Genomic DNA, 26,355 nt, shown 5'->3' with positions numbered 1-26,355 from the left:
AATAACATAGGATTTGTAAGTTTCACACAAATCACTTAAAATGTCAAGTTGAATACACCCCCCTAAGAGAATAAGATAATGAGTATTTATAGGAAGAGAAATGATGAAAAATTATATTTAGAAAAATGAGAGTTACAATTCTAATTTATTGTTTTGTTTTGATACAATTGATTAATTCAACTTAGTGGAGAAATAAAGTTAATGCATAATTTATAGGGAGAAGCTATAAAGATTTTAGTTTTATATTATATGAGTTAAATGTGAAAATTAAGTGTTTTTAAATTTGTGTTTTAATATAAATTTTTTTTGTTAAAATTGCATTGCCAAGTGGACCAATAAGGAGAGACTAAAACTCTACTTTTATATATATGATATTGCTTTAAACTTTGAAATGAGAAATATATTATAAACAATAATTTTACATGAGAAATATATTAATTTAGCCAACCAAAATATGAATATAAGTTTAGCCAACCAAAATAAATAAAAAATATTAAAATTTAACCAAAAATAATTTCTCTTGAAAGATAATAAGTTAGTAGGAGGAATGAATTAATGTACAATTATTGGATAGGAGTTACATTTGAGTTAAATGGAGTTACATGTCTTTAATTATAAATAAATATTTTAATTTTTTATAACCTAAAATAAAAGGAATACCAAGTGGCTGAATCAAAATTCACATGATTTGGTTGTTTGTTGATATAAACTCAACACTTACACATAATATTTCAAAATAAAAAATATTACTTTTTAAGTGACAAACTAAATTAGTTTTCTTATAAAATTATATGAATTCTTCAATCTCAATAAATTTTAAAATCCCAAGGATAACTTATATTTTTTTTGGTTTTTTCTCATCAATTTAATTTATAGTGCTAGATTTCATACTAATGGTTTCATCTTTAGAGAATTTAGTGAAATGATATTTTTAAAATTATATTTTATTTTTATATTTAAGTTCTAGTTGAATATGTTTTGTTTTTTGGATCATTTTTAATTTTGATTAAAGACACAAAAAAACCAATTGTTTAATTATGTTCTTTTTGTTTTCAAAAACCTCAAATCATAAAAAAAATATATATATTATATTGATATCTGCAGATTTAACAATTGGATCACAAAACAAAATAGTCTTTATAAATGGATAAATGGATAATTATATTGATATTTAAATATTGTATTGATCTTTATAAATTATTTAAAATGATACATGAATGTGTGAGATAACCAGAGACATAATAGATAATTACATATGGATCATTTCAACTTTATGATCTTATTGTGTGGTGAATATTGAAGTATGAAAATAATGACTTATAAGATGTTAATATAAAATAGAAAATGGAGATAAACATTTTAAAAGATTAAAATAAATATATAAGATATACATATCATACAAACTCTAAAACTAAGCTTTTACAATGATATTTGATTTGATTTTTTATAACCCATACAACAACAATAACAAAAAAAAATACAAAACAAAACAAAACAAAACGAAAAAGAGATTTGAGAGTAGTGGAAGAAGATGAGAGAATGAATGAGTGATAGACTAAGAGAATAAGATAATGAGTATTTATAGGAAGAGAAATGATGAAAAATTATATTTAGAAAAATGAGAGTTACAATTCTAATTTATTGTTTTGTTTTAATACAATTGATTAATACAACTTAGTGGAGAAATAAAGTGTTTTGTTTTAATACAATTGATTAATACAACTTAGTGGAGAAATAAAGTTAATGCATAATTTATAGGGAGAAGCTATAAAGATTTCAGTTTTATATTATGTGAGTTAAATGTGAAAATTAATTGTTTTAAATTTGTGTTTTAATATAATTTTTTTTTGTTAAAATTGCATTGCCAAGTGGACCAATAAGGAGAGACTGAAACTCTACTTTTATATATATGATTTAGAGATAAACGATTCTTAGTAATAAACACCCTGACCCTGTGACTCACTAGTTGATATTACAGCTATTTTTTTGGTACGCATATACTTTACTTTGTCTTAGCAATAATGATACTATCTGATTAAAAATAAAGGAGCAATAATGAAGAAAAATGACAAAAAAAGAAAACTACTAAAATTGTGACGCACAAAAAGAGGAACGATCCTAATAATAAATAATAAAGAATTTAGAATCTGTACTCAGAAAAACAAGAAAACTTGTGGGGAAGAAAAAAAAATCGGATTCAGAACAGAGAAAGAAAAAAAAAACAATTAAAAAAAGAAAAGAGAGGAAAATATAAAAAATCGATATAATAAATAAATAATAATATTATCTTATTCTTCTTCTTTCTTCTTCTCCTTCCATCATTACCCCTTAAACGATAAACCACGGCCACATCCTCCTCTGAAACCCTAGCCACGTCAAATCGCCGCCTTCTCTTCCATCTTCTAACCTCGGTTTTGCTTATCAGGTTCGATTCACGAAACATCACCGCCCGTTGTTTATGTCAATTTCTTGGGGTGATTTGTTGATTTGTTTTAGGTGTTTTGGTTTTACGGCAGATTTTGATGAAACCAGATCGGGTCTACCTCTAGATCCGTTCTAGGTTTATCTTGGAGTTATCACCGTCTTTATCAATCCTCATCATCATCATCCTCATCAATCCAGATGCTCCTCAGATTCTTCATCATCATTGATAGACATGTCTCTGTTTCTGAAAGACGATTCTATCCAAATCCGCGAAGTCTGGAACGATAACCTCGAAGAAGAAATGGATCTGATCCGAGATGTCGTCGACGATTTCCCTTACGTCGCCATGGACACTGAGTTCCCAGGTATCGTCGTCCGACCTGTCGGTACTTTCAAATCCAACGCCGATTACCACTACGAGACCTTAAAGACCAACGTCAACATCCTCAAGATGATTCAGCTCGGCCTCACCTTCTCCAACGAGCAAGGTGACCTCCCCACCTGTGGTACCGACAAGTACTGCATCTGGCAGTTCAATTTCCGAGAATTCGACCTCGATTCCGATATCTTCGCTGTAGATTCCATCGAGCTTCTCAAACAATCAGGCATCGATTTGGCGAAGAACACGCAAGACGGGATCGATTCCAAGAGATTCGCTGAGCTCCTCATGTCCTCAGGGATTGTGTTGAACGAAAACGTGCATTGGGTCACGTTTCACAGCGGATACGATTTCGGATACTTGCTAAAGCTGTTGACTTGCCAGAACCTGCCTGATTCGCAGACAGACTTCTTCAAGCTGATCAATGTTTATTTCCCGACGGTGTACGACATTAAACACTTGATGAAGTTCTGTAACAGCCTTCACGGTGGTCTGAACAAACTTGCTGAGTTGCTTGAAGTTGAGAGAGTTGGGATATGTCACCAAGCTGGTTCGGATAGTTTGCTCACGTCTTGTACTTTCAGAAAGCTCAAGGAGAATTTCTTCGTTGGTCCTTTGCAGAAATATTCTGGTGTTTTGTATGGATTAGGTGTTGAAAATGGTCAGGTTGCTATCTAAACAAAAAGAAATATGAAATCACAATAAATAAAAAAAATTCCTTATAAACTATTATCTCTCTTCTTCTTCTTCTTCTTCCTTGTTCTATATTTTTTTTGTAGGTTTGCTTGATCACAAATTCGGATCCATAACTCTCAAGATGAAGATTTAGTAATTTAGTAGTTAGTAACTTTAGTACGATCACTGTTTGTGTCTGAAAAGTATCGAAAAATTAGCTTTAAGAGTATTGGATTAGCTTTCGAGCGGCTTATGGATGTGTTGATAGGCTCGATGTGAGGCCCAATATTGTTGTTGGATTGGCCCATTAAACTGCAATAAAATTAATGGTATTAGTTTAGTAGTAATCCCAAGTTTCATTCATCATCTTCGCGCAACTAATCGTTCGTCGTCTGAGAGGTTAAGTCACTTCACTCTCTTCTCCGACGGTTCTGATTCCTCACCTCAATTTCGTCTACGTTTAGGGTTTTACTGTGATTGTTGAAGTTTGTTATTCGCCGAATCTCGGGGATTCTTTCGATCTAGGTATAGCCGACTGCCATGTGAGACTAACTTTTTTGCTCGTTTACTTGGCAGATAAAAAGAAGGTTTCTTTGATCTTAAACGCTTTCTTTGAGAAAAACGTGTCTGGGTAAGTTTTAATGGTGTTTCTGGTTTTTTTCTCTTATTTGCTAGCTGCGAATCGGCTGATTTGGTTAAGGATATAGCGTTTCTAGGGTTACCATATTTGTAACTTGTCTGTGATATTTAATGCATTTAACTAGTTGTTATTGTTCATTAGCAGTTGAGATTTGATTACTTCCATCCAGTTTTCTTGTCAAAATTTTGCTATGATTAGGATTGGTCTCTATATCTGCATTTACCTGTTCATGTATCTAATGGTTCTTTTTCGCATATTAAGTCCACTCTTAGTTGTTCTTCCTACAGACTCTGTCTTGTTTTATTTCTTCGACCTGTCCTTTATCAACCATTCCTAAAAAATCTGGTGAAAACTCTGAGTTACAGGCCACTTACTAGGATGGATAAGAGCAGTTCTGAAGAGGAGTCAGATATCAGTGAGTCTGAGATAGATGTCTATGCTGAGAAACCTTACGAGCTAATGAAGAATGGGAATTACAAGGTTAAGGTGAAGGACACATTCAGGTGCCCCTTCTGCTCAGGGAAGAAGAAGCAGCATTACAAGTATAAAGAGCTACTTGCTCACGCGTCTGGTGTTGCCAAAGGATCTTCGAGTAGAAGTGCTAAGCAAAAAGCAAATCACTTCGCCTTGGCAAAGTACATGCAGAACGAGCTTGCTGGTGATTCGGATGTCCCACGCCCACAAATTCCCTCGTCCTCGTCGAAGCAGTCTCAAGCAGTTGTGGATGACGTTTATGTCTGGCCTTGGATGGGGATTGTCATCTACCCGGTGAGAAGAACTGATAACAACATGTATCTCCTTGATTCAGCCTATTGGTCGAAGAAGCTCGCCAGATTCGATCCTTTTGAAGTGAAAACCCTTTGGCTTGAGCAGGATTCCATAGTTGCTGTCATTCCTCAGTTTAACAGTGGTATGAGTGGCTTTAAGAGTGCCACAGAGCTTGAGAAGGAATATGAGATTAGGGGCTGCGGCAACAAGGACTGGAGTGATAAAAGAGGAGACTGGAGGTCTAAGGCTTATGGTTGGTGCGCACGTGCAGATGACTACAACTCACAAGGGTCAATAGCAGAATACCTGTCCAAAGGAGGAAAACTGAGAAGTTTCTCTGATATCTGCAAGGAGGAAATTCAGAATAAGAATATTGTGGTGGATGATCTGGCAAATAAGATTGCTATGACAAATGAGAATCTGAACAAGGTCCAGTACAAGTACAATCAGAAAGCGATCTCTTTGCGCGAGGTTCTCAAAGAGAAAGACGCGCTGGACCGAACTTATAAAGCAGGTTTGTACTGAAAACTAATTGCTTATGTTTCGCCCTGGATGCATCCTAGTTTAGGTTTGTAACGCTTCTCTGTACGTTTTTCTCTAGAATCAAAAAAAATGCAGGAGTCTTCACGGGATAATTTAAACAGGATCTTTAGAGAAAAGGAGAGGCTGAACAATGAACTGGAGGCTAAGATGAATAATCTGAAGATTTGGTCCAGACAATTGGACAAAAAGCAAGCACTAACTGAACTGGAGAGACAACAGCTTGATGAAGACAAGAAGAAGGTAATATTTTGTCATTATAGTATACTTATGCGTTGATGTTTTCCAGGATACTGAATCTACTGATGATCTTTTTGTTTTCCCTTGTTATGGCAGAGCGATGTCATGAACTCCTCCCTCCAGTTGGCTTCACTGAAGCAGAAAAAAACAGATGATCGTGTCTTGACACTTGTGGAAGAACACAAGGTCTGTTCAGTAAATGGTCAAAATAGACCTATCTGTACCATTCAAGTTAGACAAAAACATTTTTTCTGTTTGCGTTTCATGATTCCAACTTTCTTCTTTCTGAACTCCAGAGGAAAAAAGAAGAGATTTTGAACAAGATCCTTCAGCTTGAGAAGGAGTCAGACAGCAAGCAGAAACTTCAAATGGAGATTCAGGAGCTGAAAGGAAAGCTGCAAGTCATGAAGCATGAGGATGAAGATGACGATGATGTTAAGCAGAAAATGAAGAAGATGAAGGAAGATCTAGAGGAGAAGTGTTCTGAGTTACAAGATCTAGAGGAATTTAACTCAGCTCTCATGATCAAAGAACGCCAAAGCAATGATGAGATACAAGAAGCACGTGCAGTATTGACTACGGTATATATTAGAAATTCTTTAATCTGTTTGGGAAAAAATGTTGGTCACATGGTCAAAAGCTAATCTGTTGAAAAATCTGTATGATGAGGATGCACAAGGGTGGATTCCCAGCTGCTTAGGATTCTGTCAAACAGCTTCACAGATACTCGCCATGATATATAGTCCAGAATCTGTGAATAGTTCCAACAGCCATGGTGGAACCTGAGATGTGAATGATTAATTGTTTGCATGTTTTGGGTTTTTCAGGAATTGAGAGAATTATTGAGTGAGCGAACCATCATCAGAGTAAAGAGGGTGGGGGAACTTGATGAAAAGCCATTCATGAGAGCATGCAAGCAGAGGTTCACCGCCGAAGAAGCTGCGGTGCAGCATGCTATACTTTGCTCGAAATGGCAGGAAAACCTCAAGGATTCAGCGTGGCACCCATTCAAACATGTGGGGACTGGAGACAAAAAGACGGTTTGTTATGCCTCATGTTACATCAATAATTCTTTCATATTGGCCTTCTGTCCCACTTCACGAGTCTTGTTTATTCTGGTGAACTAGTAGTGATGATGCTGTTATGGTGTAGGAAGTGGTGGATGAAGAAGATGAGCAGATGAAGAATCTGAGAGAAGAGTGGGGAGAAGAAGTGAAGAACGCAGTGAAGACAGCACTGGAGGAGCTGAATGAGTTTAATCCTAGTGGGCGCTACTCAGTCCCAGTACTGTGGCATTCCAAGCAAGGAAGAAAAGCTTCGCTGAAAGAAGTGATTGATTACATGACGCAGCAGCTCAAAATTCTGAAAAAACGCAAACGAGTAGCCTAAACAAAAAGGTAATCACTAATTTGTTCCTTAGTTTGTAGTTTTGTAGCATTGTCTTGTCATTGATCTTGGGTACACAAAGCTTGACATAGATTTGCTAATCCATTAGTCAAGTCGACAGAGACGTTTTGTGCCATAACTTGCACATAAATGATGAAGGGATTTTGAGCTAGTTTGTGCTGCTTATATGGTCATATCTGATTTGAGATTGTAAAGAGTATTACTGAAACCAAGTGGTTGTCTTCTTTTGTTGCAGGAAACAGAGAAAAAACATATGCAGGAGGGAGAAAAAAGATAAGAAAAATAGAACCGTTTTAAGTATTAGGTAAATTAATAAATTCAGGAAGATCTGTATGTAAAGAGTGTTGAGGGGCCGCTAATATATATTTTTAATCCTATCGACGCGAGGTTTCGAGATCCTCAGCGACTCAAATTAAATTATGACATATAATAATATTTCGTTGGACTAATAAAGGCCCACTGTTGCTATTAAACAGGCCCAATAAGTTGTTATCAGTGAGTTTTTTCTGAAGTGTTTTTTACTTTGTTTGGCGCGGCCATCATCTGAGAGAGGTTAGCACTTAGCAGAGTGACCTCTTTTTCACTACTCTTCTCCGACACTTCAGTCTGATTCTGAAACTCAATTCTGCGAATGCGTTTCGAGTTTCTTCTATGTGATGATTTTTGGCAGATAACATCGAATTTCTCCTGATCCCTAAATATAAACACGCATTCATTCATTCATAGAGGAAACATCATTTCATGCCTGGGTAAAATTTTGAACTGTTTTTGTTAGCGTAGATATAGGCATATCTTAGATTCATGTATATTTCATATCATTCAGTGTATATTTGACCTTATCTTGTATCATACACTATATATATCTTATGAACGGAGATTCATCTGATTACATGGTATCAGAGCTTTTGCACTAAAATCTCGATCCTCTTTTCTCCGTCTTTTTTTTTTTTTTTTTTTCTTCCCTTTTTAGTTCTTGTTTTCGTTTTTTCTCTGTTCTCTTCATCATGTCGGGACCGCTGACAACCGCGACCGCTCCCACAAATGACAAGCCATATGGAATCGCTCAGATCCGGGCTTACATACCTATTCAGCTTGACCTCAAGAAGCTGAACTATGATGTCTGGCGTGAGCTCTTCGAGACTCACTGCAGCAGTTTTGGTGTTCTCGGCCACCTTACTGAATCCTCTGCCCCGTCTCCCGATGATGCGAAGCAGTGGAAGGAACGCGACGACCTTGTGAAGATGTGGATCTACGGCACCGTGTCGGAGCAACTTCTCGACACCATCCTCAAAGCCAAGTCCACCGCTCGCGATCTATGGCTCACCCTTGAAGCCCTATTCCGTGACAACAAAGAAGCTCAGTCCATTCAATACGACAACGAGCTTCGTACCCTTGTTATTGGTGACATGAGTGTCACTGATTACACACACAAACTGAAGACTCTTGCTGATCTTTTAGCCAATGTTGATGCTCCAGTAACGGATCGGATGCTGGTCATGCACATGCTAAATGGTTTGTCAACTAAGTTTGACAATATCATTAACGTGATACAGCATCAGTCACCCTTTCCATCTTTCATTAAGGCACGATCTATGCTTTTAATGGAAGAGAAGCGTCTTGTCAAGCAAGTTCCTCCTCTGCCTGCACATAACATTGACTCCTCATCGAACAGTGTTCTGTACACTCACTCGGATCCTCAGCAACACACCCGTCCGCAACAGTTCACCAACTCTGGCCGCAACAACAACTACAACAAACACCGTGGTCGTGGTGGTCGTAATAGCAGGGGTCGCGGTCGGTACAACGGCAACCAGTGGAACAGTGGGTCATATGTGGCACCTCCTCTGTCCTACTCTCCGGCACCCTGGATGTTCCCCACATCTTACAACTCACCTCCTGGCTTTACCCCTCCCTATTACACGCCACCGATGCAGCATCACTCTGGTCATCCTGGTTCTTTTCAGCCTCGACAACAAGTTGAAGCTCACTACACTCATGATGTGTCGTCACTGTCTCCTATTGGTGGCAATCAACCTTTCGCCTATATGGCACTTCCTCAGGCTTTCAGCACCATGAACCTGCAGGATCCGACATGCGCTCCATGGGTCATGGACACCGGTGCGACAAATCACGTTACGGCTGAGTCAGGTACACTTCGTTCCCTTTTTAATATGAGTATTGTTCCCTCTATTACCGTCGGCAACGGGTCCTCTGCTCTTGTAACCAACACTGTCCATACAACCATTCCCTCACCCACTCGACCTTTACACCTCAATCACGTTCTTGTATGCCCTAATATCATCAAAAACCTGGTATCTGTTCGACAATTTGTTACTGATAATATGTGTACAATAGATTTTGATCCGTTTAGCTTCTGTATTAAGGACCTGCTGACTCGGACAAGGCTGCTCTGGTGTGATAGCGCCAGACCTCTCTACACCATCAAGCCGACTGCTCCACCATCCTCATATGCTCTCGCTGTTTCTACTTCACCTTCCACTCTTTGGCATCGGCGTCTTGGTCATCCTGCTATCCACACTCTTCAATGTTTAGATGCGTCTAGTTTTATTTCTTTTAAAAAGGCTGACATGACGAATTTGTGTCATGCATGTCAACTTGGCAAACACACTCGCATGCCCTTCTTCTCTTCTACCTCTGTTGTTGAACGATCTTTTGATTTAATTCATTCAGATTTATGGACATCTCCTATTGCAAGCGTCAGTGGTGTCAAATATTATTTGATTTTTCTTGATGATTACAGTCACTACGTTTGGGTGTATCCGCTCCATCGCAAAAGTGATGTGCTTAGTCGTTACCTCCACTTCTCTGCCATGGTTAGAACTCGTTTTGGTCGGGGAATCACGGCTCTGCAATGCGATAATGGCCGTGAGTATGACAACAATCAACTGCGTGAATATTTTGCCTCGGTTGGGACAAGTTTTCGTTTTTCATGTCCCTACACTTCCCAACAGAACGGCAAGGCTGAACGGATGCTACGCACCCTGAATAACTTAGTCCGAACTCTCTTGGTCCAAGCTAGCATGCCACTCACATATTGGGTGGAGGCACTTCACATTGCGGCTTATCTCCTTAATGTCTTACCTTCTACTGCGATACAGAACGAGGTGCCGTTTGTCCGACTTTTTGGCTATGTTCCACGGTATGATCGCCTGCGTATTTTTGGCTCCTTGTGTTACCCTAATCTGCTTCCTGCGATGCCTCACAAGCTTGCCCCGCGATCGACTGCTTGCACATTCCTTGGTTATCCCTCGGACCATAAGGGATATCGCTGTCTAGACATGACTACAAAAAAGGTGATTATCTCTCGTCATGTGGTGTTTGATGAATCCATTTTCCCATTTGCGCATCAGTCTGTCGCCTCTGCTTCACCGTAACCGTCATCACCTACACCTATTGTTCCTCGGATTGTTATGCCACCTGCACTACCAGTTCCCGCACCTGCTCCTATGGCTCCATTGAACCTCACCATCCCGGTGCCATATGTGTCGTCTTCCCAACAACAACCGCAAACTCAACCAGTCACGAACTCTCATCCGATGATGACCTGTGCTAAACACGGCATCGTCAAACCTCAAACCCGTTTATGTCTTCACACTACCACGGTCTCTCCTTTACCCAAATCCCATATAGATGCAGCCAAAGACCCGAATTGGACCCCTGCCATGGGAGAGGAGTATGATGCTCTTATTAAAATGGGAACGATAGAACTCGTACCTCGGCCCAAGTTTGCTAATGTGATTCGTTGTATGTGGTTGTACAAGCATAAGTTTAATTCTGCAGGTAAGCTGGTCAGTTACAAAGCACGCCTCATCGCCAATGGGAAATCTTAACAACTTGGCGTGGACTGCGATGAGACATTCAGTCCGGTAGTCAAACCTGCTACGATTCGGGCTGTTCTTGGTGTTGCAACTGCGAAGGACTGGCTGCTTCATCAACTAGATGTCAAGAATGCGTTTCTTCATGGTGACCTCAAGGAGACGGTCTATATGCATCAACCGCCCGGATTTCGTGATGCCAGCAAGCCAGATCATGTGTGTTTGCTACGCCGGTCTCTTTACGGTTTGAAGCAAGCTCCTCGCGCTTGGTATGAGCGGTTCTCCACCTATGCTCGCTGGGTTGGTTTTCGCCAAAGCATCTCTGACACTTTGCTTTTTGTCTTGAACCACGGCAAGGACATTGCCTATTTACTTCTCTACGTTGATGATATTGCGTTGACGGCTTCGTCGCCTTCCCTCATGAAGTCCATTATTGCATCCTTGCCTTCCGAATTTGCCATGACTGACCTCGGTCTGCTCCATCACTTCCTTGGTATCTCAATAATTCGTACACGAGTTGGTGTGTTTCTTCATCAGCAAAACTATGCCGCATATATTCTGCACCGTGCCGGTATGACAGACTGTAATTCGTGTATCACGCCAGTGGATACAAAGCCTAAGCTCGACGAATCCGAAGGTCCGCTCATTCCCAATCCTACATTGTACCGAAGTTTTGCAGGGGCTCTGCAATACCTCACGTTCACGAGACCGGACATCGCCTATGTGGTTCAACATGTTTGCCTCTTCATGCATGCGCCGCGCGAGTCTCATTTCAACGCCTTGAAATGTATCCTCTGGTATGTCAAAGGTACCATCTCTCATGGTGTGCAACTCTATCGGTCCACTGCTTTGTCTCTTACTGCCTACACTGACGCGGATTTGGCGGGCTGTCCTTCCACACGCCGTTCTACTTCTGGTTTTTGTGTTTTTATTGGGGATAACATCGTCTCTTGGTCATCTAAGCGACAACATACTGTTTCTCGCTCAAGTGCCGAGGCTGAATATAGAGGAGTCGCTAATGTCGTTGCTGAGTTAGCTTGGATTCGTAATCTTCTCCTTGAGATGCATGTTCCTCTCCCGAAGGCGTCGGTTGTGTTCTGTGACAATGTCAGTGTTGTGTATCTTTCTACAAACCCGGTTCAGCATCAACGTACGAAACATGTCGAGATAGACATTCATTTTGTCCGTGAACGAGTAGCTCTTGGTCATGTGAAGGTCTTCCATGTGCCGTCCTCACATCAGTATGCCGATATCTTTACAAAGGGCCTTCCCGCGCCACTATTTCTTGATTTCCGGTCCAGTCTGAGCGTTCACAAGTCACCAGCTTGGACTGCAGGGGGGGTGTTAGCGTAGATATAGGCATATCTTAGATTCATGTATATCTCATATCATTCGGTGTATATTTGACCTTATCTTGTATCATTCACTATATATATCTTATGAATGCAATCTCTCCGATCACGGAGATTCATCTGATTACAGTTTTTTTTTGGATTATTGCTCTCAAATCCTAGTTCCTAACCTGTTGATTTGGCTATGGATCTTATGACTGCATTATTGGAGCCGACTCCAGCACACTTGTGATTGATTGATTGCTTTTGCTTGTCGCAGGAGGATTTATGGAGAGGAAACAACTGCCCTGAACATCGTGGAGAAGCATCTAGAGTCTCACTAAAAGCAAGAGAACAATGAAATGAGTTACTTTTTGTTTCCCCTTCTTGCGTGTTTCTTCCAGTCTAGAAGGATTGCTCTCAGAATTTGTTTGGAACCATAAGTTATGATGTTATTGTTAGGCTCTCTCTACTCTTCCAAGACCCATCACGATTTGCCTTTTCAGAAACCCATCTTTGCTCACGTTTTGTTTGCCTTAACCAAACATTTTGACCGTTGTTAAAAATCATATATAGCTTGTTTCTAATTAACCAAGTTATATTATTCGAATCAAGTAAGAAAAGTGATCTTAAACTTTCACGATAAGAAGGCGGGAACATGTGTTTTATCAAAAAGTAAAAACTTTTTTTGGTTAATGAATAATAATATACATTTAACAGTTTTTATGACTCTGCTTCCTTTTCTTCTCAAGTTTCTTCAACTTTTTAAATCTTTTTTTAATTTACCAGTAAAATTTATTTAATTCCTCCGAATCTGTGCAAATGTCTAAAATAAAATAAAGAACAATTATGGAAACAAATTTTATGATTCAACACAATCTACAGATGTTCACTGACAATATCAAAGAAGAAGAGAGAGAATAAAGAGAAAAAAAAAAAAAAAAAACCTAAATTTCTATAATTGGTGTCGCTTATTGAATCGGTACCACTTTGCCTTATTTGTTTTTGTTTTTAACCAGTCTGAGATAATTCTAATTTTGTAAATTAGTAGTAGTAATATATATATATAAGTGAATTTTTGCATGTTTAACCACACCGCTTAACCTCAGAATCACCCGAAAGCTCTCTTCTTTTCTTGGCTCTGAGTTCTGACCCTTAGGTTTTTTTTTTTTTTTTTTTTTGGGGGTTTGATTACGTTTTTTTAGGGTTTCGAAGTTTGAGAATTTTTGGGGGAAGAAGAAGGGAATGACTATTATTGTTGGATTGGACGGTCTTTCGAAAGCACTCATCGATGCTGGCAAGAATCTTCTTAGCCCTCCTTCAACTGACGAGCTTCTTACTCTTCTCGATGTACTAATTCTCTTCTCACCAGTTTCTCTTTGATTCTTCTTCACACCAAAATCGTTGCTTTTGCTTAAAAAAAGATCCCTGCTAGGTTGGATTCACGAAATGCGATTAGGGTTTCTTTTTCTTGCCGATAAGGGAAGCTGTATTGTTGGTTTTAGTTAAATGTTTTGTCAAATCTTGTTGCTTTTTGGTGAATTCGTTTCGTTTTCTTTGGGATTTAGAACTTGTTGATTTGGGTTAAAGGCGAATCCTTTTTATTTCAAGCTTCTGTTGGATTTTCTAATTCAATTTCTCTGGCGTAGGAAACTGAGTCTCTGCTTAGGAATGTGGACCAGGATCCACCCTTGTCAATGCAAAGTGCCCTTATGCCATCGAAGAGTGCTTTGGTATCGGTTGACCTTTTAAGCCATCCTGATTCTGATGTTAGGGTTTCAGTTCTGTCCTGCTTAACCGAAATTGTGAGGATAACTGCCCCAGAAGCTCCTTACAGTGATGATCGAATGAAGGTAATAATAAACAAATCAAATTCCTGTTAACACTGTAGTATTCAGTTTCATCTCCCTCACTCTCTGTAATGCTCTGTTGGATTCCACTTCTTTGGTATTATTACAGGATATCTTCAGGTTGACTATTGAAGCTTTCGAGAAACTAGCTGATGCGTCGTCCTCTCGCAGTTACAGGAAAGCAGTGTCTGTTCTTGATAATGTTGCAAAGGTCAAATCATGCTTGGTGATGTTGGACTTGGAATGCTATGACCTCATTCTACTTATGTTTCAGAAGTTCTTGAAAATCATAAGGTAGATTAGATAGATATACAAACCCTTATTTACAATACTTGAGAAAGTCTTAGATCATAGACTGAATGTCGTTTTGGTGTGCATCTAATAGACCTGCTCATCCTCAAGTGGTGTTTTCGTCAATGGAAATGATAATGATTACCATAATTGATGAAATCGAAGAAGTATCCACGAATCTGCTTCATATACTCTTAGCAAGTGTCAAAAAGGAAAATCAGGTAAGGTTTCTTCCTCTTTCAAGTTAAATTATCTTGCAGTCAATTAACTTGGGTTGATTTTGTCTTTTTTTCATGTTTTAGAATGTTTCACCAATGTCTGGGAGTCTTGCGGAGAAGGTTCTTAGTAGATGTGCACGTAAACTTAAACCATACATCATCGAAGCTTTGAACTCTACAGGGACCAGCTTGGATATGTATTCTCCAGTAGTTTCGTCCATATGCCAGAGTGTTTTTGACACTACTGAAGTCCACAATGTAGTTAACACCAAAGAAAATGAGGTATTCTTGATACCCTGAGCTCTGTGTTTTGATGGTGGATTGAGTTCTTATATGGTCAAATCTTGAAATCTCATATTCTATACGCTAAAGGCTAATCTATTTCATGGTTCAGGCAACTGAAACGATGTTGGAGAGACGAGTAACCACAAGTGGTTCACTAGAGGTATTATATTTGTCAAGCTTGTTTATTTATTTGTAGAGTTTCAGCATCTTTCAGTAGTGTTGTTTAACCAAATAGCTTGATCTAGGAGAAATTGGGTTTGGGGCATTCTCGCAAGGAGAATCTCTCTAAAAGTAGTTCAAAGAGACCTGCAAGAGATGGAACCCGACGAATCAATGAAAAGGACAAATTTAGAAATGGAAACAATTCTAGTTTGTTGAAACAGAGTCTGAAGCAACTGCGGTCTGAAAGTACAGATGCAGAAACAGAGTTAGGAATTACAGGGAAGAGAGGACGGAAACCCAATTCTTTGATGAATCCTGAGGATTATGACATCTCTTGGCTTTCCGGAAAAAGAGATCCTTTCAAGACGTCTTCAAACAGAAAGATCCAGAAAAAACGATCTGGGGGAGAATCATCACTTGGAAAGGTGGCTGCTAGGAAAACACCCCTGCTTAAAGAAACTTCCCCAGCCACTAGTAGGTCTCTGACGGGTTCACTTAAACGAAGCCGGGTTAAGGTGGATGAGATTGATTATGATTATGATTCTGATTCTCTTTCTTCACCGAGATTGAAGAAATTGGCATCCTGCTTCCGAGATGAAGAGCCTCCTAAAAAAGAATCAAACCAAGAGGAAGATGACAGAAAGATTGGAAACTCCAGCAAAAAGATCAGGTCCCAAAATGGTCTACAGAAAAGTCAGAAAACGGCTCAAAAGAGTCCGATTGTTGAAGCTAAGATTCTAAATTCCAGTGGAAAGAGATTATCAGTTCGCTCGGATGCTAAGAGAAAGAATTTAGAACGTGCATCCCTAGACACTCTTGTTCCACAGTCATCAAAGAGAAAGGTCGAAAACAAGACGATCATAGATTTTTTTTGTCACAATAAATGATACTGTTAAATGTCGTGTTGAATTTCTCGTTTGATCAACTGTGCAGAAGATGGTTTCTCAAGTTGCAGCTAGAAAATCGTCAGACGAATCTGAAGAAACTCCAAAGAGCCATCCGACAAGGAGGCGAACAGCGAGAAAAGAAGTGGTATAGAATAAGCTTTACCACCTTCTCTCCCCATTATTATTAGCCATTGATTGCCACCTATCTGTTACCATGTGATATATGGATTTCCATCTTTTCTTTTCAGGAGTCTGATACAAATGGCTTTGGTGAGGATTTGGTCGGTAAGAGAGTTAATATCTGGTGGCCACTCGACAAGACGTAAGTATACTGGAAACTTAAGGTTCTTATTTCCAGGTGTACTGTAATCTTTTGCTTTTCCGTTGATGGTATTGCACTGTGCAGTTTTTATGAAGGCGTCGTAGATTCTTATTGTACTCGCAAGAAGATGCATCGGGTGAGAGAATCCATCTGAGCTACTATTCAATTATGTTCCTCCTCTTAGTTGATTCATGTGGAATGGAATGTTTGTTGCCCCACTAATTACAGGTAATATATTCTGATGGAGATTCAGAAGAGCTTAATCTCAGTGAAGAACGCTGGGAGTTACTAGAGGATCACATTATTGACGATGAGGTACAAGTTTATTCTTTTTGTTTCGGAATAAATCGTGTTTGCCGTGCTTAATGATTTCCACACAATCAATCAGCAGGATAAGGAGGTTGATCTGCCAGAGTCCATTCCTTTATCTGACATGTGAGTAAAGCGGTTCATTACTATGATCTCTGTAAAGTTGCAATATTAATCTCTTATGGTCTTTAAAAGCAACAGTCTTTTTCGGTTCTTAATGATGTTGCAGACTGCAGAGGCAGAGAGTCAAGAAAAGCAAAAACGTGGCAGTGTCTGTAGAACCGACTAGTTCCTCAGGTGTAAGGTTGAGAATTTACTAGAACTCAAGTCATTGTTTATATGAATTTTATATGATTCCTTGTTGAGTGAAATTGGCTTTGTAAATTTATGGTGATATATCCTCCAGTAGAACACTTCATATGAAGAAGGAAACTGGCAAAAAGTTGAAGAAACAAGTGGAGAAATCAAGAGAAGGAAAGAATCTAAGATCGTTGAGAGAGTTGAATGCTGAAACTGACAGAACAGCAGAAGAGGAGGAAGTGAGTCTAGAATCTGAATCTGACAGAAGGGAAGAGCAGGAATACGAAGATGATTGTAGCGAGAAGCAAGAACAATCCGAACACAAAGGTGTAGAAGCTGAAACTAAGGAAGAAGAGAAACAATTCGCAAATCCAGAGATTGAGAGTGAGAGCGAGGTTTCAGAGTCAGAAGAAGAGCCGAAGTGGAGAGAAACAGATGATATGGAGGATGAAGTAGAAGCGGAAGAAGAAGAAGAAGAAGAAGAAGAAGAAGAAGAAGAAGAAGAAGAAGAAGAAGAAGAAGAAGAAGAAGAAGAAGAGAGAGAAGAGGTTGATGAGAAAGGGGCAAACACAAGCTTTTCAGAGATTGAGAAAGAAGAAGAAGAGAGAGAAGAGGTTGATGAGAAAGGGGCAAGCACAAGCTTTTCAGAGATTGAGAAAGAAGAAGATGAAGAGAAAGAGTCATGAAAGAGAGTTATACAGTTAGGACATTGTAATCAAAAAACCATTTCAGGAAGATTCTTTCTGCTTAGACTCTTTGGTTTTTCTTTCTTTGTAGATTGTTATATTATTATACCACAAACTAGTTTGAGATGACGTCACTTTGTTTGTGTTTGTGTCTAATAAAGTTTCTTGAGAGTTTGTGACATTGTTGTACTTATTAGAAGTCACTATCATGGTTTTGTGCCACGTTTCTCCGTCGGTTACAAAATCATTTACCATGTGCGACTTTGAATTCTGAGCTGATAGAGAAACCACTTGGAAATTGTCTATATTTGTACAATTATTCAACCATCTAGGACTGGACCGCGTGAATGAGAGACTCTATTCTTGTCCAGATTTTCTGAAAAAGGAAAAAAGGTAATACTAATAAATAAGTTAATTAACTCAACAAATTCTTAAGTCAGTTGTCACAATTTTTTTTTTTTAGTTGATTCATAATTGACTTGAAACATAATTATCATATCCTTATTTCTTGTTAAACCCAATAATGGATGTATTAACTTGAAATATTGTTCAAAGATAGCTTAAAAGAAAGACATTGCAAAGAAAATACAACAAACTATATAAAAGTTTAAATGTTTGCATACAAGAGAGTGTTTTGTTCCAAATCAGCAATAACTTATATGATTGGTTTGACTCCTCTCATTTGTTTAGATCTGTCTTGGACCTCTCTTGGTTTATACTTATCGGCCAATCTAGTTTTTTAAAAATAATATACATGAGTGGTAGTATGCTGAACAGAATATAGTTCTTTTTATATTTTAACAAGACTTAGAGAATAATCTACTTTTAACTTACCAAAATTTCAAAAGGCATATAAATGTAATGGTCAAGAATGATGTACTTCATGTTGTTGAAAAACAAATTTATACGAATCTCTTTATCATGATTATACATCAATTTAATCTTGGTTAACAATTTGAAATTATACAGTGGATATATTTAGATAGGTTCAGGGGAACTTTCCTCATTATCAAATAAAAGTTGGGGCCTAGATTTAAAGTCAAGGTCAATCTTCTCAACTACTCACCAATTGTTGTTTTTTAAATAGGTTTTATGGAATATATTATAATACATATCTTAAGATAATCTAATGATACCAAGGATAAACAAATTAACAAAATAAAAAGCATTGTTCATAGATTTGCCATTTGTGTAGTAGATCTTAAAAGAGCGTACGTACGATTACTACATTTTTTTATCAAGGTCTTCTAGAACTCCATATAATTTGAATTATATATAAACTTATGAGTTAGAAATTTTTTAAGAGAAACCCTTTTCTGAGTTTTTTCTTTTCTTATTAGTTATCTAGAAAATTTGTTTCTTTTGTTGTTAACATTTTTTTAGCAATTTCGTATCAAAGTTTTAAAGGTTAAACCATTAATGCAGGATAAGATAATAATGTAAAAGTCAGATTCACAACACCTTTACTTGACCATTTTGTTTGGCTTTTTAATGCATTTACACTTATGATCACCTGAAACTTTGAAACTAATGTACTTCTCTAGTGTTATAAGATAAAATTAAACTAAAATATTAATCCCAATAATTCTTCATATTCACCAAACCCACACTCTTTGAATAAATCAGAGCAAATATATATATGTTAGTCTAAGTTTTTCTGTTTGTTATTTTTTTTTTCAAATATATATTAATTTATTATCATATGTAGACTCACCAACTCTTTACCATGGTTCGGTGAAACACACGGTACAGTAATTAAAGGAAAAAAAGCCGGTAACTTCTTAAGTAGTCTCTCTATAAATACAAATCACAAATCTCTCCTCAAACGACACATCATCATAACTCATTCTAGCTAATATCTAAAGCCCTTTCAAGACCATTCAGAGGATTTGCTCCTTAAGAAGAAGAAAACAAAAAAAGATGCCTATCGACGGGAAACTCGTCTGCGTCACCGGAGCCGGCGGCTACATTGCTTCGTGGATCCTTAAGTTACTCTTAGAGAGAGGCTACACCGTTAGAGGAACCGTAAGGAACCCATCTGATCCCAAGAACAATCATCTCAGAGAGCTTGAAGGAGCCAAAGAAAGACTTACTCTTCACAGTGCAGACCTTCTCGACTACGAGGCTCTATGTGCCACAATCGACGGCTGCGATGGCGTTTTCCACACCGCTTCTCCGATGACCGACGATCCCGTAAGTAACTACTAATTTTGTGAACAGAGGAGTTGTATTGCTCTGTCTTCCTAGTTTTAATATTTTTTTTAATTAATGTTGACCTAATTAGGCGACAATGTTGGAGCCGGCGGTGAACGGAGCTAAGTTTGTGATCGACGCGGCGGCTAAAGCCAAGGTCAAACGCGTGGTATTCACGTCATCAATTGGTGCGGTTTACATGAACCCTAACCGTGGCCCTGAAGCCATAGTCGATGAAAATTGCTGGAGTGATCTCGATTTCTGCAAAAACACAAAGGTATATATATATATTTTCTATATGTAATTTTTCTCTTAGGTTTAGCAATTAGCACAGTATACGCCGCTTAGTTTCAGAGATGAGACCATTGTTCTTCTACCATATGCTGATCGATATAATTCTAAATTTATCTTTTCTTCTCTCCCTTGTAGAATTGGTATTGCTACGGGAAGATGTTGGCGGAACAATCTGCATGGGAGACGGCGAAGGCTAAAGGTGTGGACTTGGTGGTGCTAAACCCGGTTCTAGTTCTTGGACCACCGCTCCAGTCAGCAGTGAACGCTAGTCTAGTCCATATCCTCAAGTACCTCACCGGCTCAGCAAAGACTTACGCTAACTTGACTCAGGTCTATGTGGACGTCCGTGACGTGGCACTAGGCCATGTTATGGTCTACGAAGCACCCTCCGCCTCAGGCCGTTACATCCTTGCCGAGACCGCGCTTCACCGCGGCGAGGTTGTTGAGATTCTGGCTAAATTCTTCCCGGAGTATCCACTTCCCACCAAGTAAGTCAACGTTTGTCTCTTTGAGAACACTTTGGCTAAAATTATATCAAAGTCAACACGATTTAGTCGGTCCAATAAATACAAACCTTGGATTTACAGATACACCACAATTACTTGAACGTATCTATTTATTCAAAACTATATTTAATTAGTTAGGATAAAAGGGACATGAGTGGTGGTATTTGGTATTATTATGACTGTTGTCCCATTTTCCATATATATATATAAGCTAGCACTTGTGTGGTTGTGGTGAGATTCGTGTCATGCTGTGTACTAACTCTCACATCACAAAATACATGTCATTTGTCACCTACTGCTGTCTGCTGACGTTGAGATCTAACACGTGTTGGGATATGTGTGTGTACAAAAAATCATAAAAAGTGTCGTCTTGGTAAGGGTCAAATTCCATAAGACAAACACGCCGGAGTGTGAATGTTTTTTCTTCACCTACTCCAATGTTTGGTCACTAGTTTTATGACTTGTGTCTCCTTTAGGTAGTCTAATAATTAATACGTTACTTTACAGTGATATACAAGAAATCATGTCCACATTTCGTATTCTTATTAACATGTTGTGTGTTTTGATGTGATTAGGTGTTCGGACGAGAAGAATCCGAGGGCGAAGCCATACAAGTTTACTACCCAAAAGATAAAAGACTTAGGCTTGGAATTTAAACCCATTAAGAATTCTCTTTATGAATCTGTCAAGAGCTTGCAAGAGAAAGGCCATCTTCCTCTTCCTCAAGAATCGAACCAAAACGAAGTCATAATCGAATCTTAGAACACGATCACGACCTTAGAATCTGATCATACTTCGAAAGTAATATACGTACGTTTGATTTTGACTAAATTATTGTTTAATCTTATATCATTTTATATAGCTGATTGTTCTTTTTTTCTTTGGTTGTAATTGAGAATATGTTAAGCATATGTATCATATGGTAATGGAAGCGATGGTTTTATTATCTGATAATTTGTTTCCTGTGAGATCGATAAAAAAAAAAAAATATATATATATATATATATATATATATATATATATATATATATATATATATATATATATACAAACCGATTCGTATAAGGTCGAAACACCTTTGCACTAGTACTATCGAAAAGTCTTTGTGAACTTTGGTATGGGTCTAATTATTGTTTAATCTTAAATAATTATATATATAGCTGATTGTTTTTTAGGTTGTAATTGAGAGTATGTTGCTAATGTGTATCATAACGGTAGCAATGGTTTTATTATCTGATGTGTTATTATAAGGTTGTTGCTACGAGAATCTGATTCCAACAAAAAAAAATGACATGAAATGACGACACTCTTTGTGAAATTGTGTACTGGAAATATAAATGACACTCTTTGTGAAACAAAATTTGACCTTCAAATGACACTCTTTAATTTATGAAACAGAAGAACTGCATAGTTGTTTTCTCTCTAAAATAGATTCTTAATATACATGTCAAAAGATTATGAAACACATGGCACGAGATTGGTTTTTGTAGAAAACTTACTTTATTAGATAAGATCTTATATATATAGGTTTTTTGTTTTGTTGAGAGTATGTTGCTCATGCGTATGATATGATGATGGAAGCAATGGTTTTATTATCCGATGTGTTATTAGAAGACAAAGTTGTTCCTAGGAAAATCTGATTAAAGAAAAAGAGACACAAACCGATTCTTATAAGGGTCTAATTAAATAACCTTTCCACTAATACTATCGAAAGGTATTAGTGAACTCGTTGGTTTGGGTCTAATGTTATTGGAATCAATCAACATCAGACGTAGACACTCTATTAGGTAACTGCATGTTGACAATGTCTTGTCTTGGAAGTGTCTCCACATTTTGTGAGTTTCTTGAGGAAAGAAGAGGAGTGGCTTCTTTGTTTTTCCGGAAGACTAGGTAACCTATGGAGGCTAAATAGATAGCAATGCCTGCGAACCCAAGAATTCCACAGAAGATAACGAGGCCAAGCTTCATATGACTATGGATAAGCAGCTTGATGAAACTGCTTACTAGATAGTATATGTTAATCCCCATGATTAAACCACCAATGACCCAAGTCAAAGCTGTTATCTGCCAAGTAAGAGAACAAATATAGACATCAGAGATCAATGAGGGGTTTTCATCTTTTTTTTTCTTTGGTTAAATGAAAATGTGTTTGATTGTAATATACCGCCTTTGGGTTGACGTGTGAACCCATCTTTGTTTTGCAGCTAGTAAATTTGAGGAGAGGAACCAGCGCGAACGGGAGCTCAAAAGACAAGATCATCTGTTTTAAGATTTATCATATTAGTGGATCTGATTTGGTGTAGTAAGTCATATATAAACATCATGATTAGAGATATAAATAATGTTGGTACCGAGGCAATGATGATTAACTTTCCGGCTCCAGCTGAACCGCCAATGAGAGCAACAATCAGACTCGGGATTATAGCTAAGCATCTTGTTAGTAAGTTTCTGAGCCATGGCTCGAGTCGTAGATCAAGAAAGCCCTGCATTACGTATTGTCCAGCATAAGTTCCGGTTATCGTCGAGCTCTGACCGGAAGCAAGAAGCGCGATCGCAAACAGCTTTGAGCTCCATTTCCCCACGACGTTCTGTTTGAAAACAGAGGAAGGAAAGTTACTTAAAATGTTCTGAAATATTGTGGAAAGAAACAAAATAAGCAGCAAGCCGCAAGCAAGCACTTTACCCGTAGCAGAAACGATGCCTTGTTCAAGTCTAACTCCTCACAGTTAGCTCGATCTTCGGAGCTCAAGTTGGGGGCATTACAAACAGCACCACTTACTGATATCACAGAGACGTTTATGAGAAAGGCCACCATTAGAGCCAAGCCACTTTCTATCAAGTAGAACCTGCAAGCTTCCTTGATTCCAGAAGCAGAACGAGGGATTTTTCTGGAGAGAACCAAGGCCGAGTGGAGGAAAAGATTATGCCTGCGCAAAACAAAACGGTGTCAGAACATTTATCAAAAAGAAAAATCTGATGATGAATAGGGTGACGAGAGAGTGAGAGCTTACGGCATAACCATGGCTCCGAGCAAAGAGATAGCGAGACCAGTTGCGCCGTTTCCTTTAAGTTGAGGAACAAAGAGACCATGTAGGACTTCTCCAGGGTCTGGCTTTGAGTAATGGAGCTCAACGAAGAAGCATATAGCAATTGTGAACACAAGAAATGCAATCAAGAACTCCAACTTTCTCACCTATAAATTCCCCCCCATAAGAACAAACTTCATAAGAATTAACCAATACATAGCACTGTGAACAAAGCAAGAAATGCAACAGTCAAAACTAATACCCCGTATTTTTGAAGTGCGAGAAGAATCAGCGTACTCAAGCCAGTCAGGAGAACACCAATCCATACCGGTATGCTAAAGAGCATGTTCAGAGCAAAAGCTGTTCCAATCACTGTAAGGAACCATTCATATGAGAATTAGTATAAACAGAAAGATTAGAGAAAAAAGTAGATAGACTTCAACACTAAAAGAGTAAAGAACCTTCAGGTATGTCACAAGCGACAACTGCAATTTCTGCAACGACCCATAACAGAAAGTTTGGAACTTTGGAGTACTCAGCTCTACATTGCTCAGCTAAATGTTTTCCTATGAGATCATGTATTTAGGTGGAAATTAGAAAAATTGGGTCATCAAAAAAAAAAAAAGAGCAGACTTATTGTGGTTGAAAGAGTTAAAAACCTGTAACAACACCAAGATTAGCAGCCAGAGATTGAATCACCAAAGCCGCACACGAAGCCACCAATATGATCCAAAGTAACTGTTTTTGTTTTTACAAAGAAAACAAGAATGTTCATATCGAAAAAGTAACTAAAAGGTAAAAGTAAAAAAAGAAAATTACAGAGAGTAGGAACGCACCTCATACTTGTATTGTGCTCCAGATTGCAGATCAGTCTCAACTGCAAACACAAGAAGAAGAACAAAGCATTAACAACCTAAAACTTCCCAAAAAAAAGAACGAAAGGTGAACTTACAATTTCCAGGATCAATATATGCGATTGAAACGAGAAAACCAGGGCCTAAGTAAGCAAAAAAATTCTTCCAGCTCTTCTTCTGCATCCACAAATAAAACAAATCTCATACTATTTTTGAAACCAATGAGATACCTAAAAAAAATCAAGATTCTCTGTCTCAATTTTAATGGTCTGATATGTTGACTCTGACAGCGATTTCTTGACTCAAAAACTGCTACTTAGTTTGATTAGTTACTACTTTATGATCAAGCGAGTTTTTTTCCAACGTACAACAAAAATAAGATTTAATCAAGGGTTTTAAGACAAATCCATTAAACAGATTTTATTCATACGCTAAATCTTGAGATTATAAAGAAATTCATCGACAAGAAAGAAAAAGAAAAATAAAACAAACCTCAGAGACGATAATCTGATTGGAATCAGAGTTCTCGATGAGTGGAGAGTTGGAGAAGCTTCTGTTACCGCCGGGACTCGAAATGAATTGAGACCGTCCAGATTCTGTAGCCGCCATAGCCGTCCGTCTCTCTTCCTAATCTCTCTCTCTCTCTCTCTCTCTCTCTCTCTGTTAGTCTATATAAACTACAACAATAACGCGAGTAACCCATATATATATATAGGATGCGATTTTTTTGGGGAGAAGATAGCTATAGCCTATAGGTGGATTTAACTAATGTTAACTTTATTGTAACCGAGAAAAAAGGGTTTTAATGTTATTAAAAAAATAAAAATAAAAATAAAAATAAAGGATTCTTTTGTACGTACCTCGGAATCTCAGAGTAAAAAGAAACAGAGAGTAAAAGAAGCGTAGTAGCAGGAAAACGAAAAAGTGAGAGAGATCTCAGAAAAAGCAAGTTCAAAGGTTGTGACAAGACGACGAAGTGTGTTCTGTTGGGTCCTCAAAGTACATTTAAAGCCTTCCTTTTGTTTTCTTTTTTTGTCTTAAGTGTTCTTTCTTTCTCGAATTTTGTTTTTTTTGTTTTTGTTTTTTTATCAAAAGATATGCATATGATCCAATCCGAAAAAGAGATGTAGGACTTTTTTTTTTTTTTTTTTTGTAGAATATTCCAAGTTTAAAACTCGTGGGAAATTTCTTCCAGCAAATAGTAAATATAAACCAAATCTAACCGGATATTATTGTTGATAGCCGATTAAGCTCTTTAATTAATAGATTAATAAAGAAAGTAAAAAGATTATGATATGTAAATAGATTAATTAATATAGTAATAAAAACGTAACGATAATGATACTACTAGTACTAGGCTACTAGCTAGTAGTAGTAATAAACAAAGGAGGACGTTGAAGTAGGAAAGGAACCAATTGATGAGTGGTGTGGGTCCAAAGAGTGTGTGTAAGTGACGATTGGATTGGATCTGAGCAACTCGATCGAGGGGTGGGGTCTTATTCACTTTCTGTGTTTTCGTAGATTCTCTGTAAAAGCTTAATTGGACGGCTTTCTCTTTGGTCCCTAATCAAAACAACACCCATTCTTGTTTGTTTCTATTCTTGTCGATACATCAAAGAAAGATTCGGTTGAAGCATGGATTTGGTAACAACAACAAAAAAAAAAAAATTACTTTCAGTTTTCATACATCTATCTGCAGTGTTCATTAATCTCATTGAGCAAATCAAAATTAATAGGATTTTGTTGCTTTGTTGCCAAAATTTATTTGTTTTCCTTTTTTATTTTTATTTTTTGATAATGATTTTAACAACTATTATCCCGAATCATATTTTAGCAAATAATTATTCATTTTCTTTTTTTGCACTTTCTTTGATTTTTCATCCTTCATTTTTTCTTAACAAATTAATTTAGGTATTTGTAAAAATATTTATA

General features: G+C 37.7%; 5 protein-coding genes across 10 annotated transcripts; 4 read left to right on the top strand and 1 right to left on the bottom strand.

The window, feature by feature from the left end:
- The first annotated feature begins 2,656 nt into the window (after window positions 1-2,656).
- LOC104752435 (putative CCR4-associated factor 1 homolog 6) lies at window positions 2,657-3,532 on the top strand. The gene has a single exon (XM_010474571.2). It carries the CDS (start codon window positions 2,657-2,659, stop codon window positions 3,479-3,481), a length of 825 nt encoding a protein of 274 aa, XP_010472873.1. The 3' UTR covers window positions 3,482-3,532.
- Window positions 3,533-3,582: 50 nt separating this feature from the next.
- Window positions 3,583-7,546, top strand: LOC104752436 (factor of DNA methylation 5). Of its 3 annotated transcripts, none has more exons than XM_087491250.1 (9): window positions 3,583-3,877; window positions 4,055-4,109; window positions 4,484-5,400; window positions 5,488-5,669; window positions 5,763-5,852; window positions 5,963-6,247; window positions 6,494-6,706; window positions 6,819-7,063; window positions 7,309-7,546. In XM_087491250.1, exons 3-8 carry the CDS (start codon window positions 4,497-4,499, stop codon window positions 7,053-7,055), a joined length of 1,911 nt encoding a protein of 636 aa, XP_087347376.1. In that variant the 5' UTR covers window positions 3,583-3,877; window positions 4,055-4,109; window positions 4,484-4,496; the 3' UTR covers window positions 7,056-7,063; window positions 7,309-7,546. The 3 variants fall into 3 exon arrangements, with proteins under 3 accessions (XP_087347376.1, XP_087347378.1, XP_087347377.1); XM_087491252.1 differs by having other exon boundaries at window positions 3,849-3,906; XM_087491251.1 differs by having other exon boundaries at window positions 3,874-3,963.
- Window positions 7,547-12,900: 5,354 nt separating this feature from the next.
- LOC104752433 (sister chromatid cohesion protein PDS5 homolog D) lies at window positions 12,901-17,731 on the top strand. 4 transcript variants are annotated; one of them, XM_087490466.1, is made up of 14 exons: window positions 12,901-13,590; window positions 13,890-14,093; window positions 14,200-14,384; window positions 14,476-14,602; window positions 14,684-14,881; window positions 14,994-15,044; window positions 15,130-15,888; window positions 15,980-16,078; window positions 16,182-16,255; window positions 16,340-16,391; window positions 16,484-16,570; window positions 16,647-16,690; window positions 16,794-16,868; window positions 16,974-17,731. In XM_087490466.1, exons 1-14 carry the CDS (start codon window positions 13,486-13,488, stop codon window positions 17,548-17,550), a joined length of 2,637 nt encoding a protein of 878 aa, XP_087346592.1. In that variant the 5' UTR covers window positions 12,901-13,485; the 3' UTR covers window positions 17,551-17,731. The 4 variants fall into 4 exon arrangements, with proteins under 4 accessions (XP_087346592.1, XP_010472870.1, XP_010472871.1 ...); XM_010474568.2 differs by having other exon boundaries at window positions 13,122-13,590; window positions 16,971-17,731; XM_010474569.2 differs by having other exon boundaries at window positions 13,228-13,590; window positions 16,644-16,690.
- Window positions 17,732-19,368: 1,637 nt separating this feature from the next.
- Window positions 19,369-21,489, top strand: LOC104752432 (cinnamoyl-CoA reductase 2). The gene is made up of 4 exons (XM_010474566.2): window positions 19,369-19,743; window positions 19,835-20,020; window positions 20,173-20,525; window positions 21,119-21,489. The coding sequence occupies exons 1-4, from the start codon at window positions 19,471-19,473 to the stop codon at window positions 21,303-21,305; spliced, it is 999 nt and encodes a 332-aa protein (XP_010472868.2). The 5' UTR covers window positions 19,369-19,470; the 3' UTR covers window positions 21,306-21,489.
- Window positions 21,490-22,112: 623 nt separating this feature from the next.
- On the bottom strand, window positions 22,113-25,480 carry LOC104752431 (metal transporter Nramp1). Its single transcript, XM_010474565.3, has 12 exons — window positions 25,284-25,480; window positions 24,916-25,100; window positions 24,522-24,600; window positions 24,406-24,446; window positions 24,229-24,307; window positions 24,031-24,135; window positions 23,832-23,941; window positions 23,555-23,736; window positions 23,227-23,470; window positions 22,895-23,131; window positions 22,708-22,803; window positions 22,113-22,607 (listed from the first exon to the last, which is right to left on the bottom strand). The coding sequence occupies exons 2-12, from the start codon at window positions 25,030-25,032 to the stop codon at window positions 22,299-22,301; spliced, it is 1,599 nt and encodes a 532-aa protein (XP_010472867.1). The 5' UTR covers window positions 25,033-25,100; window positions 25,284-25,480; the 3' UTR covers window positions 22,113-22,298.
- Window positions 25,481-26,355: the final 875 nt, after the last annotated feature.

The sequence above is a fragment of the Camelina sativa genome, chromosome 16 (genome assembly GCF_030686135.1).
Source record: "Camelina sativa cultivar CO46 ecotype springtype chromosome 16, ASM3068613v1".
In the NCBI taxonomy this organism is placed as follows: domain Eukaryota; kingdom Viridiplantae; phylum Streptophyta; class Magnoliopsida; order Brassicales; family Brassicaceae; genus Camelina; species Camelina sativa.
Note: the sequence above shows the minus strand (reverse complement) of the source record. Positions and strands in the feature narration are given on the sequence as shown.